Here is a 20,936-nt window from a genome sequence, read left to right as displayed (position 1 = left end):
GATTATACTGCACTCATGTATAAGAACAGCATTTCACCAAATCCATCAGGATCTTCAAGCAGGGGGTAAAGAAGATTTAACATCAATAAATAATTCACAATAACCGCCACTGAGTTCCACTGTTTTAACGAGAATAACTTTAGAAAGACTTGAGGGAAATTTCATGCCTTCATTTTTTATTTGGCAGAAATTGTCAAGAACAAGTTAATGAGTATTTATGAGATGAAAGCCAAAATGGTGCAGAGAAAAGACAAAACCATTACAAATTCTATAAAGAACCCTTATGTACTAAGTCAATATTATCTGGTATTTATTTCAAGTATGTTCCACCCAATTTAAATAAAATTAGTGTCATTAATTTAAAGACACTGTTTATGTATAATACTATTTAAAGAAAATTTTTTCTTTCTAATAATTAAATTATGCTTTTTTATGTTATTGTTTTGGGGTCACAATTGGTGGTGCTCAGTGCTTAATTCTAGCTTTGTACTCAGGAATCACTCCTGATGGGGTTCAAGGGACCATATGGGATCCTGAAGATTGAGCATGAGTTGGCCATGTGCAAGGCAAGCACCCTACCCACATACTATCTCTACAGCTCTAAAATGCCAAATTATAAGAAAATCCAGTTTCTATCTGGATCTGAACTGGACTCTTTTCAAAGTACAAAATATGAAGGATTATATCAAATGTCATATTTGTCACACCTACATCTGCATTAAAATGCTTTGAGTTCTGGCAGAGTATGAAGAAAAGAAAATGAGTCAACCATTGTAACTCCACCCTGGATTTAAGTGTAGCTACCTGAGACCCGCCCATTTCTGGGAGGGGTCTTGGGAACCAGATATTACGTGTAACCTTACCTGCAAGACCTCTCCCATTCTGGGGAGTGGTCTTGGAAGGTTATATAAGGCCTTTGACCCAGGGGATTAGACTCCCTTTTTGCTTTTGGTCTTTGGCCAGCATGGAGGTCAAAGGGAAGATGGCTGAAAGAAGTTAAGATGCAGGGCTAGCTAAGAATGACTAATTGCTTAAAAGGTTATGATATAGGTCGCACATGTGGTGGATAGGGCATGAATAAAGTTGATGCTTCCTGATGCCTGTCTCTGGATGAGTCTGATTCCGCCTTTCACCTAAGCCTGGGACCCGCCAACTGAATGGGGATTGTGGAACCACGTGGCCTGGGATGGCAGAAAAATATTCATCTATCCATCCTCCACCTCTATCCAGCTCCATCGCTAATTATTTAACACTACAAACCATTATCCTTCTTTTCCTGAATTGGATCCATAAGGATTCCACCTTACTTCTGTGCCTACTACCTGCCACTGAGCACCAATGCCTGAGACCCCATCCACTCCCAGAAGGAAATATGAAGAAGGCCAGTAAGCCTGTATGAACCTGTATTTCATGCTAGCCAGAAGACCCTTGGATGATTCTTCTCCAGAACTTCACTGGCATGACAGGGACTCAAATAGCTGGTTCCACCTTTGCCCAGTTTAGCCACTTCTTCACTCAAGTTTTGGAATGCTTTGCTGACCCTTTAAACATATCTGAGATGGTCTTATTTGTACCTTTGGGAACTGTCCTAGTCTTTCAATATGACACATTCTTTTTTTTAAAACTAATATCTTTATTTAAGCTCTGTGGTTACAAACATGTTTGTAGTTGGGTTTCAGTTATAAAAAGAACAACCTCCTTCACCAGTGCAACATTCCCACCAGAAATGCCTCCCATTTCCTTCCTCCCCAACCCCCTGCCTGTATTTGGGACAGGTATTCTACTTCTCTCACTCATTACCATTGTCATGATAGTTGTTAGTGTAGTTATTTCTCTATCTACACTCACCACTCTTTGTGGTAAGCTTCATGTCATGGACCAGTCCTTCCAGCCTTCATCTCTATTATCTCTGAGTATTATTACAATAATGTCTTTTTCACCTCAAATCTCATAGATGAGTGAGACTATTCTGTGTCTATCTCTCTCCTTCTGATTATTTCATTCAGCGTAATAGTTTCCAGGTCCATCCATGAATAGAAAAAATGTATGACTTCATCTCTCCTGACAACTGCATAGTATTCCATTGTGTACATGGACCACAGTTTCTTTACTCATTCATTTGTTGAAGGATATCTGGGTTGTTTCCAGATTCTGGCTATTGTAATTAATGAATATAGGTGTGCAGAGAGCATATTTCTTTTGTGTTTTTGTGTTCCAAGTATATATCCCTAGGAGTGGTATAGCTGGATCATATGGTAGTTCAATTTCTATTATTTTGAGGAATCGCCATATTGTTTTCCATAAAGACTGGACTAGATGGCATTCCCACTAGCAGTGAATGAGTATTTCTCTCCACATCTCCTTCAGCACTGATTGTTTTTGTTATTTGTGTTGTGTACCAGTCTCTGTGGCATGAGATGGCACCTAATTATTGTGATTTGCATTTCCCTGATAATTATAATGTGTGGAACATTTTTTTCATGTGCCTTTTGGCCATTTAATACTACACATTCTTCTTAATTTAATTTCTTGCTGGTCAGAAAATCCTTCCACCTAACACCATGTCTGTAATAAGACAGAAAATTCAGACTTGACACTGAATCTGATTTTCTATTTATTTCAAGCAAGTGGATTCACTCAAGGAACTCTGAATTAACACTGCTTTGCACATCTTCAACTCTGTTATTCCCAAGTTCCATACTACATGTCCCATGTTCTACCTAAGAAGTTTTCTTTTGTCTCTCATATCACGGGAACCAGTTTAACTCTGAAGTAATATGCTAATTGTTTTCAAGTGTGACACAACAAGTCTCAGAAAACATTAGTTACAATAGATACTTTCTCTCCAGGTGGAAAGATCCTCCTTCCTAGGAATTTATGTGACTGTCTCTCTGGATATGCCAAGCACATTCTTCTAAAGCCAAGAGGCCTTTTATTTATTTATTTATTTATTTATTTATTTATTTATTTATTTATTTATTTATTTATTTGGGTTTTGGGTCACACCTGGCTGCGCTCAGGGGTTACTCCTGGCTCCACACTCAGAAATTGCCCCTGGCAGGCACGGGGGACCATATGGGATGCTGGGATTCAAACCACCATCCTTCTGCATGGAAGGCAGATGCCTTACCTCCAGGCTATCTCTCTGGCCCCCCAAAGAGACCTTTTAAATAATATTAGAACCCATTATTTCTAAAGTTTCTGGAGACATGGAATCCCATTTATATATTCTATCCTTTATATTAAATATTCCATTATATCATTTAATGACAACATGTATTATATAGCCTTAAGAAAAATAAGTCTGGGGCTGGAGCAATAGCACAGCGGGTATGGTGTTTGCCTTGATGCAGTCAATCCAGGTTTGATCCTTGGCATCTGAAATGGTCCCCAAGTCTGCCAGGAGTAATTTCTGAGTGAAGAGCCAGGAGTAACTCCTGAGTGCTAGTTGTGACCCCAAAACAAAACATAAAAAGTAAAACAGGTCTACATAAGTCAGTGGTATTTCCCATGAGTGAGCCTATATTCCACTATGTCCCTATGTCCATGCCTTCTCCTACACTGTCCAACTGGCCAAAAAGGCAACATTTTTAGCAGCTCTAAGTTGCTGTGTGCTCTCGTGAATCTTCTTTTATCTATCTTGATCCTCACATCACACTCTGCTGCCTAGGCATGAAGCAATTCCTAATCCTAGCAGACAGTAAATATAGAAGGTTCTAGCTACTTTTATCATGAGACAGCAGAGCAGAAAAGTCAAAAGTTGATTGGCTGAGTCAGAAAAAAACCAAACCACTCTAGTGTTCTCACGAAACAGATAGCAGGCCTAGGCCTTTTCTGTTCATCAATGCCTGGGACATCTAGTACCTGACAAAGAATATGTAATCAATAAGTACTTACTGAGTGAATTAAGGACAAAGCAGGTCTCAGCCAGGGTGACTTTGCCTACTCAGAGATGGTTGGCAATATCCAGAGACAGTTTTGATAATAAAAACATCTGGAGGGTAGAGGTTAAGATGCTTCTAAATATACTCGAATGGCCAGAACAAAGAATTATCTAATCCCATATGTCAATAGTATAAGAGTTGAAAATTTCTAATTTAGGCTAATCAATGATAAACTATGCATGCAAATAGACCTTAAACAAGTTATTGAATTTCTCTCTTTTAATTTCCTCAGGTGTAGAATAAGGACCTGATATTGTATCTAATAAGACTGTTATTAAGAGACCCATTGAGATAGATTGGGTACTGAATCTGGAGTGTTTAATTCAGTGACTGGCGTGTAGAAAGTGTGGACCAAGAATGGGCTGTAAGAGTGTAGTTACCACTAGACCATGACCATTTCTCTTAACAAACAAACAAAACTTTTCAAATGTAATCCTTATGCTTTAGGACTCAGTGTATCTACTTCAGCAAAAATAAGCCTAGTACATCCACTTACGTTAATCGAAAGAGCGGACTGTATGCAACTCACCAAGGGTTCAATGGTGAAAATGCCACTTAAGAAGAGCATGCTGTCTGTCTGAACCTGCCTTCTCTGATTCTCGAAGGTGCGGGAGAGAATGGAAAGACGTTCCCGCAGTGAAGGATCAACGTTGCACTCTTTAAGAAACTCATCGGCTTCTACTTGTTCTTCTTGGGTCAGATTATCACAGACTCTAAAGAAAATACAGGACATTGGTATTCCCATGAATAATTCTGTTGAGGTCCTCCCATCTGGGTATTTTGCCTGAAAGTACTCTTGTCCATCTTTCCTTGCCTTAAGTTTGTAACCTACTGGCTGGAAAACTTTGCACCTTATCCTCTCTTGTCTTGGTGTGCTCACTGTTAGCGACTTCATTGGCAAAGTCCTCCTAGGCTGCCTATTCATAATTTCCATTGTTTACTCTTAAGCCCTTCTATTACCTTAGCCATTTTTAAAATTCCATGTGGCTTTGTTTTACAAGGCAAGTTTAGAATGCAATTTTTAAAATAAAATACTTAACATATACCCTCTCTGTGTACCTCAACACTTCAAGAATAAATTTGTATCTTGTTTTTTTGTTTTGCTTTAGTTCTCTTTAGCTGTTACTTACCTAGAAAATAGAAACTGAGATCAGCAAGATTCAGGTTGAGATACTGATTCTACTATTGACTAGTCCTATGGCTGATGGAGTTACTATAAGTTTTAGCACTTGAACCTCAAAAATAGAGATAGCAAGAGTTTTTCCTTGTGATGATGTGATCAAGGTGTTGAGCTCACATACACTCTAAACAACATCGTAAGAAGTTTCTCTTTCTTTTCCTAGTTCTCAATATCCACCACAATGCAGCAGAAGAGCAGTTTGGTTTTCCTCTCTGAACTGTGTCCACATGACTGCTGTATTGACTACTTCACCCCAACTTTGAAGGCTGAGTTGTCTCTCCTTCCTGAACATCACCCAGTGATGCTCAGGGGTTACTCCTGGCTATGCATTCAAAAATTGTTCCTGGCTTGGGGGACCATATGGGATGCTGGGATTCTAACCACCATCCACCCTAGATTAGCTGCATGCAAGGCAAATTTCCTACCACTGTGCTATTGCTCTGGCCCCCTTCCTGTATATTTAACCATTTCTGTAGTATGATTCTAGCTGTGTCAGTGGTAAGAGAGAAATCATTGATCAGTGTGACTTATAAATGAGAGCTGGGACTAGAGATTTCCTGTGTTCTAGGTAGAAAAAGCCAACTGTTTTTCAACTGACTCATGCAAAGCATATGCTCCCTGATATCAAGGAACTTTTAAATAACCTTAACATTCAAGGTCCTTTAGTCATATGCATAGGAAGTTGGGAAAAAATGAGTCTGTAGTATGTAGTCATATTACATAAGTAGGATGTCATATCCTACATGAAGATCAAGAGAGGGATACTTGATGGCCTTACTCAAATGTGGCACATAAAGAAATAAAGCAAGGGAGGAGACAAAAGCTAACAGAAACAAATCCTCAGATTCTGATCACAGAACTGAGGTTTCCATGATGAGCAAGATGTGTGAGGCAAATACCCTACCCACTGTACTACTATCTCTCCAGCTCATGAGTGGAATTTCATGACACCTCTCTACCTTCAGAAATACATCTTTGAAGAAACAATCATAGACATAAACAGTCACAGCTACAAAGATGTTCATCGGAGTCCAAGCAAAAATAGTCGCAAATGTAAATCCATTTGATGTAAGAGTTTTAGGGTCTGATAAAACAAATAAAAAAGTCAAAAACAATCGGGCATTGGTGGTTCAGTGGTAGAAGTCTCACCTGCCATGTGGGAGGCCTGGGTTCGATTCTCAATCATTGCAATAGCTCTTTTTATGATCAGTTATGTCAACTATGGGATGCAATTTCTTTAAGTAAATGAAAAATTAAAGAGTCTAACACATTAGATTTGTTTAAGGAGAATAATGGGAATCAGGTGAAAAAGTTTGATGTGGAACAAGGATGCTAATGTTCTGTGATCTGATAAGTAGAATTATGTTGCCCCAAAAGAGAACAATAAAACACTCCTTCATCTCCACCCCGCCAGCTGCTTTTTCTCTCCTGTGCTTCTGGCATTATCACATAGTAACAGACATAGTAACAGCAAGGGTGCAACCAATTGTCTCCTTGATAGAGAATCAAAGCCATGGCTAAAAGTCTAACAATGTGCTGGCTCCAATATAGTCTTTTCTTTCCTCAGTTGACTGTTCTGCCATGGAGGCCGACTTATAGATGACAAGACTGTTCATCAGATATATTCCTGCCTCTATCTCAGAAAAATCACAAAGCTGCCTATTTCTCCAGTGGTTTGTCTGTCACCTGCAGGCATCCAGTATCGCTTGGCTTCTGGATGATAGTCATTGTGTAGAGCAATGCATTGGACAGTAATGTTAGTTCCCTGGATGCTGAGGCCTGCTCCTTTGTAACTCTGCTGAGAAAAGCATTCGACAAGAGCAAACCTTCACTTTGGGAGCAAGGCCCCTATCCACACTGCACTCTGGAGGTAGGAGGAGGCTGTTCACCTACAAATGAACTATGTGGGCCTCAACTCTGAAGAGCTCTGGGGTAACTGCTATGAACCATTTCAAGTCTTCAGCTTCTTTATGATGCTAGGCAAGACACACACACACACACACACACACACACACACACACACACACACACACACACCCTTTTCACAAGTGAGTTTAAATGGATTGTTATCCAGGTAAAGTCTCAAAGTCAATTTAAATGATCTGTTTACAGAATCTTATGGTTCTTGACACCCAAATGTTGTAGAACAAAACCAAACTGGTTGCTATATTCAAGGATTCATGGAAATCTAATACAGAGAACATATAGAATTACATACCATTTGGTATTAAGTCAATGGCCTAGATCTTGATAGAGAAATGAGGAGCAGAAATCCTTAGAAACCCATGTCAATTCTCTGGCTATCATAAACTCTGATGAAAAAGAGTATGAAAGAAGCTAATAGGCAGTTTTATAGCCCCTCAAGATAAGGTAGAGAAATAAAGGAGGGATAAATGCAACCTCCATTTTTGATTAAATTAATCTCTCCACAGGCCCCATAAAAATATCAAGGAGAGTCCTAAACAGTAATATTATTTTTAAAAATATGTCTATATTGGATGCCAAATGTACAAAATACACACACACACACACACACACACACACACATATAAAAAAGCTGAGGGCTAGAGTGGGGTGGCTGGGAAGAAAGCAATGAAAAACCCAGAAATCTTCCTAGGGGCATGGCCTCATCACTGCCAGCAATTGGAGCTGGATATTAGCCTGAGGCCCTCGACTATGGACATGCAGCTTCAGGCTGGCACAGACCTGCTCCAGTAGCTGGAGTGGAAGAAACTGAAGAACTGCCAGAAAGAAATCAAACTTCCGGGTCCTGGTAAGGGGCTAAAAGGCCTTCCCAGGGAGAAACAAGGGCCGAATTTTGCTCAGCTCCTTCCCCAAGAGGCCAGAAGACAGGAAATTATGACCCCAGGAGGGTCTGGAGGACATCTGTTAAAGCTTTTTGCATTATCCAAGTAGCTTTTGGGTCATTTCAGTCCTTTTGGATGGAGGCCTTTAGAATAGTCTGAATCTTACCCACAATTCTATATGAAATTTTATTGTTGTTAACCATTGTTTTGGGGCCACACCTGCAGTACTAAGGGTATATGTCTAGAATTATTCCTGGTGGTAGCCAGGGACCATATAGTGCCAGGGCTTTTTCCTACTCCAATGTCAAAGTTGCACATCTACAGTCCTTGGGAGACATTGGTCTTTAAAAGAGTACATGAAAATCCATTTAAAATTGATCCTCTCTGTTCCAAGTTTAAGACCAAAATTAAACTTTTCTGTCCTTAACAACAGAGACTACTGAAGAGAAATGAAAGGAATTATTTGTTTACCATGGTGCCTAGGTGAGTTAAAGCTAGGGCTGAAGAGATAGTACTGGGGTTATGACCTTGTTGGCCAGGGTTCAATCTACAGCAATGCATATGGCCACCAGAGCAACAGCAAGAGCAAGCTCTGAGCACAGAACCAGAGTAAGCCTGCTGGATAATGCTCCTAAACAAAACACAAAATCTAACTATATGTGTTGGCTTTGCTGGGGGCAAAGATTAATCCTATTAGCTAAAGACCTCACTGCGTGGTAGGGAAGAGCAGTTCTTTGCCCACAGGCAAGATCCCAATGAGCATTCTGTTTTATTTACCATGGGTGATTTCTGAGATTCAATTCCAGGGGTCATGATACAGAGGAAAAAGGGTCTTACACCCCTAGTAAGCATGCCAACACCTCCAGGGAGCCAGTTCTCCAGGAGCAAGAACTCCACATGCTGTTAAGAATATGCATTTTGAGGAGAGATAGCATGGAGGTAGGGCATTTGTCTTGCATGCAGAAGGACGATGGTTCGAATCCTGGCATCCCATATGGTCCCCCAAGCCTGTCAGGAGCGATTTCTGAGCCAGGAGTAACCCCTGAGCACTGCCGGGTGTGACCCAAAAACAAACAAACAAAAAAAAAAATTGAAGTTTGCCTTGCTTTTCTAAAGGATGACCATGTCTCAGCCAGTGAAATTCTGGACAAAATTTCAAGGCTATATAAAAGTTGTGACATTCCTGGCTGAGGGGGAAGGAAAGGAGGGAGGAGAGGAGAGAGTGGGATGCAGGGGGATAGAAGGAGAAGGAGGGGGAAGAGAGAGTGAGAGAGGCAGAGAAAGAGGGGAGAGAGAGGGAGAGAGAGGAAAGGAGAGAGGGAGAGAGAGAGAGAGAAAGAGAGAGAGAGAAAAAGAGATAGAGCACACCCTGATCAAATAAGGGAGCAGACTAAGTGGCTATGAATTTTTTTTGCCCAGAAACGCTGTAGGGAGCCTTCTCCTTACTGTCACCAAGCCATGATAGAGTGTAGGTTTCCTGTTGGTTGCTATGTGTTTCCCACCCTTCTACCCCCTTGCTTCCAATCCAGGGAAAACTCAGGATGATGGGAAAAAGAGGGGTTAAGTATGAGTGTGAGCAGGTGAGGAGGTGAAAGCATACCCAGACATAAAGGTCGAAATGACAGTCTTGCTGCCTTTAGTATCTGAGAGCAATGGGCCTAGATTTTTCTTGAGTTTCCTGCTAAACTTAATTCCTTAAGCATGTTCTGTGTACACCGACATATCATAAATCAGGGCCTGAACAGCCAACACTCAGACATGGCTGAAATGAAAGAGTGCTCATTCTTCTCAGAAGAGTAGGCCACGGGACACACATTAAGGAAAATGCTGTTTTTCTGTTCTTTCCTTACAGGGACCTTTCTTTCTCTTTCTCTCTCTTTCTTCTTTTTCTCCTGCAATGTACTGGGACATTCTGATCTATGGACATATATATTGGTTGGAGAAATCAAGATCAAATGAGCAGTGACAAGCAGCTTCTTTCCTCTTTAAAACTCCTGATATTTCTATGTCAGGAGGCAAAATGAAGTTTTTAAGCAGGAAGTCTTGTCTTTCCTCACTTTTTAAAGATGGCACAGTGGCAATCCAGTGATTAAAGCTCATTGTCTGGATAATAAAGCTGCTCGTCCACTCTGTCCTGTCATTGTCACAGTTCCTTCTTATTCAATTAGGGACCCAGCACCGTGGGATTGCTGCCTGGTTTCCATGGACCTAAGACTTTTATTTTTATCACATGCTAACTTGCTTTTAAACAAAGCCTTGAAGCTTCCCAGGGCTAATCTTTAATGAAAATGGAGAGGCAAATAAAAAAGGTTGAAATAAATTCCAATAAAAGCGGTGAAAGTGCTAATTCAGGGCGAATAGAAGAGGATGAAAAAGAAAATGGAATTTAAAAGTAGTGAGGATAGCTTCAGTCAAATAGAAATAATCAAAATTTGACAGTGATGAGATTAGTTAAAAAGAGTTTGGTCTTCCATTTTATGAACATTCTCCATCGCTTAAATTAGCCTTTTTATAAGTAGAAGATTAAGGATACCAAACAAAAAAAATGTTATTAAATTAGATGGTTAGCAGGGACTGAGCAATAATGCTAAAACTGAGAATATAAAAGCTATTATATCAAAATTCTATTTTTTCTTCATTTTTCATATTTTCTGAAAATATCTTTTCACTAAAAAAATCACATTGATCCCAATTCAAAAGAGATTATTTTTAGAAACTATAAAATTTGATTAATCTGGCTGAGGTTATAAGAAGTTCAGACATGTAGATTTGTTTTGAGAAAAGAGTAAGGAATGATATAATGGGTCTTTAAAATCTAAGGGTTTAGCTATAAAAAAAAAAGATAAAAAGAAAACAGGTTAAGATTAGTTGAGGGTTGACAACATTCTAAGCAATTAGTTTAGCTCTAGTTCTTTCAGGGAACTTTTTCTTTTTTTTTTTTTTTTTTTGTTTTTTGGGCCACACCCGGTAACGCTCAGGGGTTACTCCTGGCTATGCGCTCAGAAGTCGCTCCTGGCTTGGGGGACCATATGGGACGCCGGGGGATCGAACCGCGGTCCGTCTCCTAGGCTAGCGCAGGTAAGGCAGGCACAATACCTCCAGCGCCACCGCCCGGCCCCTCAGGGAACTTTTTCAAAAGGGCATCATACATACTGGAACCAAGTTATAAAAATATGACATCATTTGGGTTAATTTACCACAAAAGTCATCATTTTTTTTCCTAGTGACTGAATTTTGTATTCCCCTAAATCACAGAATACAAGTGATTTTTCCCCCTTACAAACCTATGCTTTTCTCTTTCCTCATCTTCCTGAGTTGCAAACATTTTCCACTGGAAATGGGCAATGATTTTACTGCGGTTGTGAATGGTTATAATTCGTTGGTTCGCCAGAGATATGTAGGTTTTCTCAACTATCAAGGAATTCTTGTCCAGCCTTATGTTCATGTCTATGGCAGCTCCATACAAAGACACAAATACCTCTTCACCTAGGAATTAATAAATTATAAACACACTGTGAGATTAATTCTAGAATGATGCTACATATTTTTTAAACTGTAAAAAGGGAAAATGCACAAAAATGAATTGCTCGCTTTTTTCATTTTCCTAATTCAAAGATGAGACATGACCAGAGAGAATTTAGTTCTGCAATTATAGAACATCAAGCTATTTTATTTATCACCAATTAAAATGCATAAAATATGAATTGCTGTGATGGGTATGGTGAGATTTTTCTTCTTTGTAATAGAGCAAATCCTACAGTCTGACCAGGTCACCTGAGCTGTGCATTTCAACCATATTTATGCCCCTCTTTATCTTAATCATGAGCTGCATTTGTTCCTGAAAGTAACGGTACCAAATATATCCAGTGGAATATATTCAACATGAGAGAATGAAAGGGAATCAGAAAGGAATATTGAACAACTTCATTAATAAAAACTATCTTAAAAGAACCACGTCTCTATAGCATGACAATTAAAACAGTAAATATTTAAAACACACTTGTAAATTATGGGTATTATTACATAGAAAATAAAAATAAAGGTAAAATTATGTGCAAATATATAAGAACACCTTTATTCACCATGATAATTTAAGTTCCATGATTCTAGAATTAAAATTGCAGACTCTTCTGAGCAGATACAAACCTATTATGAACTATGTTCTAGCTAATTTCTGCAATGTCACAGAAGCTTCACTAAGACATCAAAGGAGAAAAAAATATTTAAATACTATTACTTCTCTGGTGGTCTGCAGTGCTAACATTTTAATCTAAATTCAGAAAGTATAATCATTAGCAGCTTATCTCTTGGCAAACATTTCTACTTCACCACTGTGTAGACTAAGCAGCCTTTTAGTATACTAATTGCTCTTTATATAGTACAAATGTTATTTAAGTCCTAACTCTTTGAGTACAGCAAAACTTTTCCCAAAGTTTAAAGAAAAATGAAGAAACCCTTTGATAAGTATTAGTCTCCTTTTGAAGAGGAAATGTAAGAATAATGGGTGTACCAGAAGGGAGGTGTGTGTGTGTGTGTGTGTGTGTATGAGGGGGGCAAAATGCCTTTTTATGGAAATAATGACTGAGAACTACCAAACCTAAGAAAGCAACTTACTGGAGAAGCTATGAGAAGTTGAGAGGACACCCAAGTTCTAAGTACAAAAGGACCTACATCAAGACACCTTCATTGTAAAATCATTAAAAGGTCAACAGTAAAGAAAACAAACAAATATTTTAAGGAAAAAAATGCAACATAAAGGCATCCAAGCAATAAAAAATAAGTTATTTTGTGCTTGCCCATGAGACAGGCTTGGAGAGCAGTTGGGAAAATGAGGACAGTGGTGGAGAGAAGATCACTATGGTGGTGAGATTGGTGCTGGAACACTGAATGCCTAAAACAACTGTCTTATGAATAACTGTAAACCTTGATATTTAAATAAAGTTAAAGAAATAAAACAACTTGAAAAAGGACAGAATGACAGTAACTAAGCCCCAATTATGAATAATTACTTTAAATGTGAATGATCTGAACTCAACAATCAAAAGATAAAGGATGGTTATATAATAAAAGTACATGATCCATGTACATTATGAATATAAAAATTCATATCAGATAGTAAGAGAAACATATTCTTAGTAAAAGGCTAGAGTTAAATGTTTAAAGACAGCACCAAAGAAAAAGATAAGAGTTGCTATACTGTATTAAAATTTTTATGTTATATGTACTCAATGGAATACTACTCAGTTGTTAACAAATGATCAAATATGAAGCTATACCTTTTGTGACAAGATAAATGACACTCGAGCTAAATGAGGTAAATCAGGAAGACAAGTACCACATGGTTTCACTCATATGGATAATACGAATAACTAAAGCATATGAACTGGGAACACAAGTTGGAGGGAACGGGTGGGAAAGCTGGGAAGAGGAGGCCGGTGAGGTGGTGCTAGAGGTAAGGTGTCTGCCTTGCAAGCGCTAACCAAGGAAGGACCACGGTTCTATCCCCCAGTATCCCATATGGCCCCCCCAAGCCAGGGGCAATTTCTGAGCCACTTAGCCAGGAGTAACCCCTGAGCATCAAACGGGTGTGGCCGAAAAAAAAACAAACAAAAAAACTGGGAAAAGGAGGTCATTTGAACAGAGTGATGGGGCTGAGATTGGTGGTGTGAGTGGCGAATCTTTCATTTGCATAGGACTGTACCCATTGAAATCTTACAGTACTGTAGCGCCATGTTGGAGTGATTGTTAGTCCGTGTTCCATGTAAAAGTATGCCCAAAAGCAATAGGAACTCTGGGTCAGGACTAGATGCTGAAAGGAGGTAAAGTGGCATACATGCAAGATAACCTATCAGTAACTACTGTGAACCAAAGTGCCTAAAATCTGGGGGGCAAAAAAAAGGAAAAGAAAATAGTGCCTGTCATAGAGGCAGGCTGGGAGTAGGAGGAAAACCAGGTAATTGGTGAAAGGAAGTGGACACTGGTGAAGGGATTGGTGTTGGAACACTGTATGCCTGAAACTCAATCTTGAATAACTTTGTAATTCACAGAGATTCAATATTTTTAAATAAAGATGAAAATTTTATAACCATAATAGAGTAGGATGCTGTGCAGATAATTAAAAAGTATATAGTAAATATGGGAAGACCTTTTGGGTATATAGAATTTAAATGAATAAAGCAAGATTGGGGACAATTTACAGAGTAAACTGTATTTTGGGAAGAAGAGAGAATAAAATTATACATTACTAACATGGGAAAGATAGATAAGATGCCAATAAAATGAGAGTGAGGTGGGGTGAATGAGTCAGGGTAGAAAAAATACTTTTTAATATAAGAGTTGAATTGAAATTTTAGAATATGACTATAAGTTTTAAATATGCATACATTCTCATTCTAAATTTTAATATAGAAAGCTGATAAGGCTTACAGTAAACATGCAAAACTGCTTGACTAATAACTAGAGAAATATAAAATAAAATCCTATTTCATAAACATCATAAGTTTGCTTATGTTAATTTCAGTAATATATTTCCAGAAATGTGTAAAAATGATAATTTTTAAATAGAAGCACAAATTGACTAATTAATTTAGTATTCAGTATAATTTTAGTTTTATTTATCCCAAACCTTGACAGTTGCTCTCCCAGTTCTTTATTCCTAAAGGAAATCCCACACAGCTAAGTAAAAGAAGACACATACTGGCATATGCACAGCTGCATTGTTTAACAATAAAAAACAAGGAACATCCTAGTATTCAACAGGAGAAAGATAATACGGGGTACTTTGCACCTGGTAGAGTGTGATACATCAGTTAAAATGAATCAGCACTAGAGATCTGTATTTAAAATTGAAAAATGCTGAATTTTAAAAATTTAGGTACTAAATGATTTATATCATAGGGAAGCACTTATATAAGTTTACATTAAGTGCAAGGGACAAAAGCACATAGCTTATGGATAGTATGGAGGAGAATGTAACAACAGCATAAAAATGTACCCATTACAGCTCCTCTGAGAAGTTAAGGCATGGGCATTATTAGATCAGGAAAGAGTAACAACTGGGGGCCGGGCGGTGGCGCTAAAGGTAAGGTGCCTGCCTTGCCTGCGCTAGCCTTGGACGGACCGCGGTTCGATCCCCCGGCATTCCATATGGTCCCCCCAAGAAGCCAGGAGCAACTTCTGAGAACATAGCCAGGATAACCCCTGAGCGTTACCGGGTGTGGCCCAAAAACCAAAAAAAAAAAAAAAAAAAAAAAGTAACAACTGACATTGAGTCTATCATGTTTAGTTATCCATAAAATCCAACAGATGAACAAAATGTTCAACACATTGAGGTGGATCCAACATAATGGTGGCCTATTACATCATTATTGTGCTTTTGTGGTCATTTGAAAATGGTTTCATTATTCTGAAAACTCATCAAAGAAAAAGATCTGATAGGGTAGCTTATTTTAGCCAGATCTAGAAGTGAGAGATGAGTGACATGCATTTTAGTTGTTCACTGCAAAAATGTTCTTCCTCAGAAACATAGCAAGAGCCACTGCATTCTTTGTGAGAACCACACACTGTTGGTATTTTCAGCCCTAACACCCTTCAAATCATCAGGCCCGTGAAAAGGGCTCCCCAAGCCTCAACACCTTAAAAGCCCAGGGAAGGGAAGGCCTGAGTTCTCTTGTATCTGTTCTGTGCCTTGCAGTGCCTCTTTCCACTCTGGTGGTGACTTTTTAGCTTCTGTGCTGGGATGCTGCAAGAACTATGGATGAGGTTAAGTCACTGTCATTTATTATGCTCTCATAAAAATATATTTTGTGGACAGTCTCATTACCTTTCACCAGATTTGCTATTATCTGTCAAGCAAAAACATGTAGGAACAAAACTAATTTTATTGTTCCCTTTTTCCTCCCCAATGAAGCTAGCTATTGACAAGATTCATTTTACTGTGGCTTCAGTCCTCCCAGACAGCCGAGGACAGTAAATAAAATATAAGAGTGGAGACAGACACTCTCCAGGGAACAACTTAGGAGTTGACAGAAAGAATATTTCTCATCTCTTGGTCAGATCAGGGTCAAATGAACTGCTCAAAGTGAACTGCTGAATCAAATGTTTTTGGAAGTGCCCCCCTTCTTGGGGTGTTTGAGAAATAAATGACACGACTTGACCAAGCATATGCAGCTCACAGGTGACAGGGCCAAGATCTATATTCCAAATAATCATGAAAGGAAGTGTAGGATCAATGATGGAAAGTGTACTCGCTTCAGCGGGAGCCAAAGACTTGGGTTCAAGTTCTAACCTAAATCAGCTATACAGGTATTTAACATCTCAGTTTCAGTTTAGCCAGAGCATAATAAAGCCCCTTGTGATGCTAAACCTAGTGATGAGAGTCTTCCCACGCTATCTATCTATTTTAGTAAGGAAACTCTACTCCACACACCCCAAAATAACTCTGGACCATGTCTCAACTTCTCTCTCTGATCCCAAAAGCTAGAAAAGAAAGCTGTGTCCAGTAAAGTTTGCATTTCTCATCCTCTAAAAACCATGTTAAAACATTTGCCTCTGCTCCGGTAACTATTCTTGCTAGATTTTCTTCATTATAACACACATTTATAGTTAATGAGGATAACCACACAATTCAAGTCAAGTTCATTCAAGATGTCTGCAGGCATATTCAGACGCATAATTTAGCAGTCACGATATTATATCAAATTCAATTACTACATTATATTTTGGTATCCTTTTATTGGCCTTTAGGAGGAAAAATTTCTTTACAGTTTATTAGAGCAAACTACATAAATGGCTATAAAGCTGTGCTGTTGAGTACTAATATTATGATTGCTTGTATATTTAATAATAATTCATCATCCCACACCTTTGGGGGAAAAAAGAGCTACATGAGCCAACTACTGGCTCCTGAGCTAAAATATTTCTTCAGTCAGAGACATAATACTTTCAAAAATGCTGAATAAGTGCAGCCACTCTATTTTCCAATCATGCCAGTGCTTAATGTCACCTCTAAGGTACTAGTAACCTCATCAACACGAAATAAAAATATTGCAGTGCTCCTGTTTCTGCTGCTTATTCAAGCAACCCCAGATTCAGGGAGAATGCCTATCTAATAAAGCTTGCACTGAATAATAATATCCCCCGAACCCTGATATTATACACATACACACACACACACACACACACACACACACATATATATATATATATATATATATATCAAGTGTTTCAGTACTTCACTGAAAAGTTTAACACTTAAACCATTTGTCTCTTACTAATAAAATAGCATCTTTATTTCCCAGCTTTTGCTGGGGTTTTTGTTCTGCTGTTAACATTGTAGCCAAGGAATTTTATTTTATTTTTTTGTCCTATTGTTAGGAGGGACCACCGGTTACAGCTAGGAGTACTGAAAGGCATAGGACAGTGGCAGGTATCAATTCTGGTTGTCACCTGTGCAAAGCATGTACTCTCTCCCACCTAATCCACATCTCCCACCCAGAGTAGTTGTATTCTTAATCTCTTTTTGGAGGAGTTTGTTGATGAAAAGTACCAAGTAACTGCCAAGTTTTTTCTCAGTCTTTAGAAGATACTAAAAAAGTGACAAAATTATTGCTGGAGCAAAAATGAATTGCCAACACAAATATGATTTGTGGAGGTGTATCCTGGAAGAAAGGAGGGAAGTGCTCTGGTTCAGGAAAACACTGATGCATGAATATTAAACTGTGGTGAAATTTATCCTGACTTCCTTAATTGCTAGAGCAATGGTTCAAACTCTGGCTGTCAAAAAGGCTATGAAATCTTCTAGCTGCATTTAATGAAGAATAGATCCCATGGAGGACTAGCAAGCGGAGGGCATAAATACTATGAGTAGAAGAGTGATTGAGTGCACCCCACTGCGAGGTATCAATGCTCCTTCTTCAGGAACATTGTTAAGGGTCTAAAGATTTCCATCAATAGCCCAAGCTGAATTTTTCTCCTTATATCAATTCAGACTTGAGACAGCTGCAGAAAGCTCAATCAGATGCTTATTTAGTGAGATGAGAAGCCAGTGATCACACTTGCTAGGAAAAGCTTCATGATTAATCGCGTTAGGGCAGTCATTACTGTTTTTCACTAATGGGAGGTTATAGGTTCTGGTCACTGATAACCCTCAATAAAGATGAAAGCATATTCTTATCAACACTTCACTTCATGTAAGACCAAATGCTACAAGACTGTTGAGTGTAGCCTATAATCTTTAGATGATGACTTGATTCAGACACCCACACTGACACCAGAACCTCAGGATTATGGAAATCAAGTTTTTCATCCATGATCATGTCTCAATGCAGAAAATATTCATTTTCTCTAGCACAGGACTATAGATGAAAGGATGGGTATCAATCCAAAAGCTTACATAAAAACCAACTCCAGACAAAGAGCCACCGGGAGAGTGCAGCTGCATTTCAAAGTCAATGTATGAAGGGGGTAAGAAAACGGATGTCATTGTGGGGCAGATGAGAAAGATCTGTTCCCGAGAAAACCACTGTGAGGGGTGAAGAGTAAGTCTGAATTCAGGTTCTAACTGTTCTGACTAGTACTGTGACCTTAAGCACTTTCTATAAAGGACTTTTCCATGTCAGACAACATTTCTATATATATGCTTTTTATCTTGTGAACTACTCTTTTGTTAGAAGTAGCTCAGCCAAAAACCAAGAGAAAATAATCTCTTTCTTCTTCCTCCATAGAGGAAAAGAGACATTGTCCATCCCTAGACAGTCAATGGCTAAAACAACAATAACAACAACAACAACAATAAAATAGTAAGTTAACTAAATAAGTAGAAAATATGCTTGAATTAATTATCAGATTATATCAGACTATATCAGAATATAAATAGCTAAGTTTAATAAAATAAAAACTTTTAAAATAAAAGGTAGAGAGCAATCAGATTTAATGAAAATAATCAGAAATGAAGATAACTATGGGAACTAAAAAATTAAAATTTAACAGATGTATCTTCACTGAAGAGAAAATTTTACTGAATAAAATGGTGGATAAAAAGAATCCAGAGGAGTCTACAGAGACAAATCCCAGAAGAAAGGTAAAAAGGAACAAATAATTCAGTAGTAATAGATTAAAGAAGAATAGAGTAATTAATTAAAGTTCTATTCAGACAAGACAGCAAAATGGGAGAGAGCCTATAATCCATTTGGGATAATCAAAATGATAAAGTCTCTACATCTCATACAAATGAAATCAAAGACAGGTCATAAACAGACATAGAAGTTAAAACTTTCATCTTTCTAAATGAAAAAACAGGAAGATATGTTCATAATCTTAGAGAAGGCTAATATTCCTTAGCAAGGAAAAAACCCACATTACTCTTAAAAGAAAAAAAATGTTGAAATGTGGATTTCATAGAAATAAAAAGTTTCTGCCTCTCATGGAATATTATTAAAAAAGGCAAGTTGCAGACTGTGAGAAAAATTTATAAATTTATATTTTAAAACTTATAAAATTCTTAAAAACTATGAAAATGTTAGTGTTCAGAATATCAAATTATAAACTATTATTACAATTTCATAAAGAAAAATAATAAGCAATTTCTGAGCCTGGAGCCAGGAATAACCCCTGAGCACTGCCTGGTGTGACCCAAAAACCAAAAAAAAAAAAAAAAAAAAGAAAACAAGGGGCCGGAGAGATAGCATGGAGGTAAAGCGTTTGCCTTTCATGCAGGAGGTCATCGGTTCGAATCCCGGCGTCCCATATGGTCCCCCGTGCCTGCCAGGAGCAATTTCTGAGCCTGGAGCCAGGAATAACCCCTGAGCACTGCCTGGTGTGACCCAAAAACCAAAAAAAAAAAAAAGAAAAATAATAAGGAGCTGGAGAGATAGCACAGCGGTAGGGTATTTGCCTTGCACACAGCTGATCCAGGACAGACTGTGGTTCGAATCCTGGCATCCCATATGGTCCCCTGAGCCTGCCAGGGGTGATTCCTGAGAGTGCCGCCAAGTGTGGCACAAAAAAAGAAAGAAAGAAAGAAAGAAAGAAAGAAAGAAAGAAAGAAAGAAAGAAAGAAAGAAAGAAAGAAAGAAAGAAAGAAAGAAAGAAAGAAAGAAAGAAAGAAAGAAAGAAAGAAAGAAAGAAAGAAAGAAAGAAAGAAAGAAAGAAAGAAAGAAAGAAAGAAAGAAAGAAAAGAAAAACAATAAGAATGAACAAATATTCGACTATTTTAAAGATGTAAAAATAAGCACATAAGGAGGAGCTCAACACTGGACATTAGAGAAATAGAAATCAAAACCATCCCAAGACCTCAAGAACACCCCATGTTGGCAAGGATGTGAGGTAACTGGAACTTTTCTTACACTTCATTACTGGGAGTACAAAACACAGAGCCACCTCTTTGGGATAATAATGTCCACTATGTGCTCAGAGCTTTGCTTCAACCCTCTGTGATTGCATTTACTGAGCAAAACTTCCTCCTCTTTGCTAGTTCCTCTTTGCTTCCTCCTTGCTAGTTCAAGTTAGGTTTCTCTTGGTAGCAGTTAATAATGGAAGGCAAACACCAAAAGGTAAGAAAAAAAGATGATGCCACTGTGGATGTGTTGTTATTATGCCGGCCAGGATTGAACCAGGGTTTTTATGCTCAGACTGGCATCCATAAAGCCAATTGCTGTATATTGGGCCTTACCTGGCATCCGTTACTCCTTTCTTGGCTGCACACTTCTGGTTTTGCCCTAAAATGCCCTGGTGATATATCGTTTCTTATATCTCCAATAGAACCACATTACTGGAATCACCTTAATTAGCCTCATAATATGAGAGGGAAAAATGGATGGTACCAAGATCAGACAGTCAAATAAAAAAAGACAGACAAATAAAAAAGTATGTTTATTTGGTGGAAATAAAAAATGGTCAGACTTGAATACCAAATCCAAAGTCAATGACAACAGAATCAATACCCAATCTACAACAAGCTGTACAAGTGGGGAACAGTTGCACTAACATTACAGGGTGTAAAGGAGG

General features: G+C 38.3%; 1 protein-coding gene across 1 annotated transcript in view; it reads right to left on the bottom strand.

The window, feature by feature from the left end:
• HYDIN (HYDIN axonemal central pair apparatus protein) overlaps positions 1-20,936 on the bottom strand; it is a 263,378-nt gene that overhangs the window by 192,939 nt on the left and 49,503 nt on the right. Inside the window, 2 exon segments of the mRNA XM_049786325.1 lie at positions 4,474-4,657; positions 11,216-11,417. Coding sequence (XP_049642282.1) covers positions 4,474-4,657; positions 11,216-11,417 — 386 coding nt within the window.

Source organism: Suncus etruscus, chromosome 14, assembly GCF_024139225.1.
Source record: "Suncus etruscus isolate mSunEtr1 chromosome 14, mSunEtr1.pri.cur, whole genome shotgun sequence".
NCBI classification, from domain to species: Eukaryota; Metazoa; Chordata; class Mammalia; order Eulipotyphla; family Soricidae; genus Suncus; species Suncus etruscus.
Note: the sequence above shows the minus strand (reverse complement) of the source record. Positions and strands in the feature narration are given on the sequence as shown.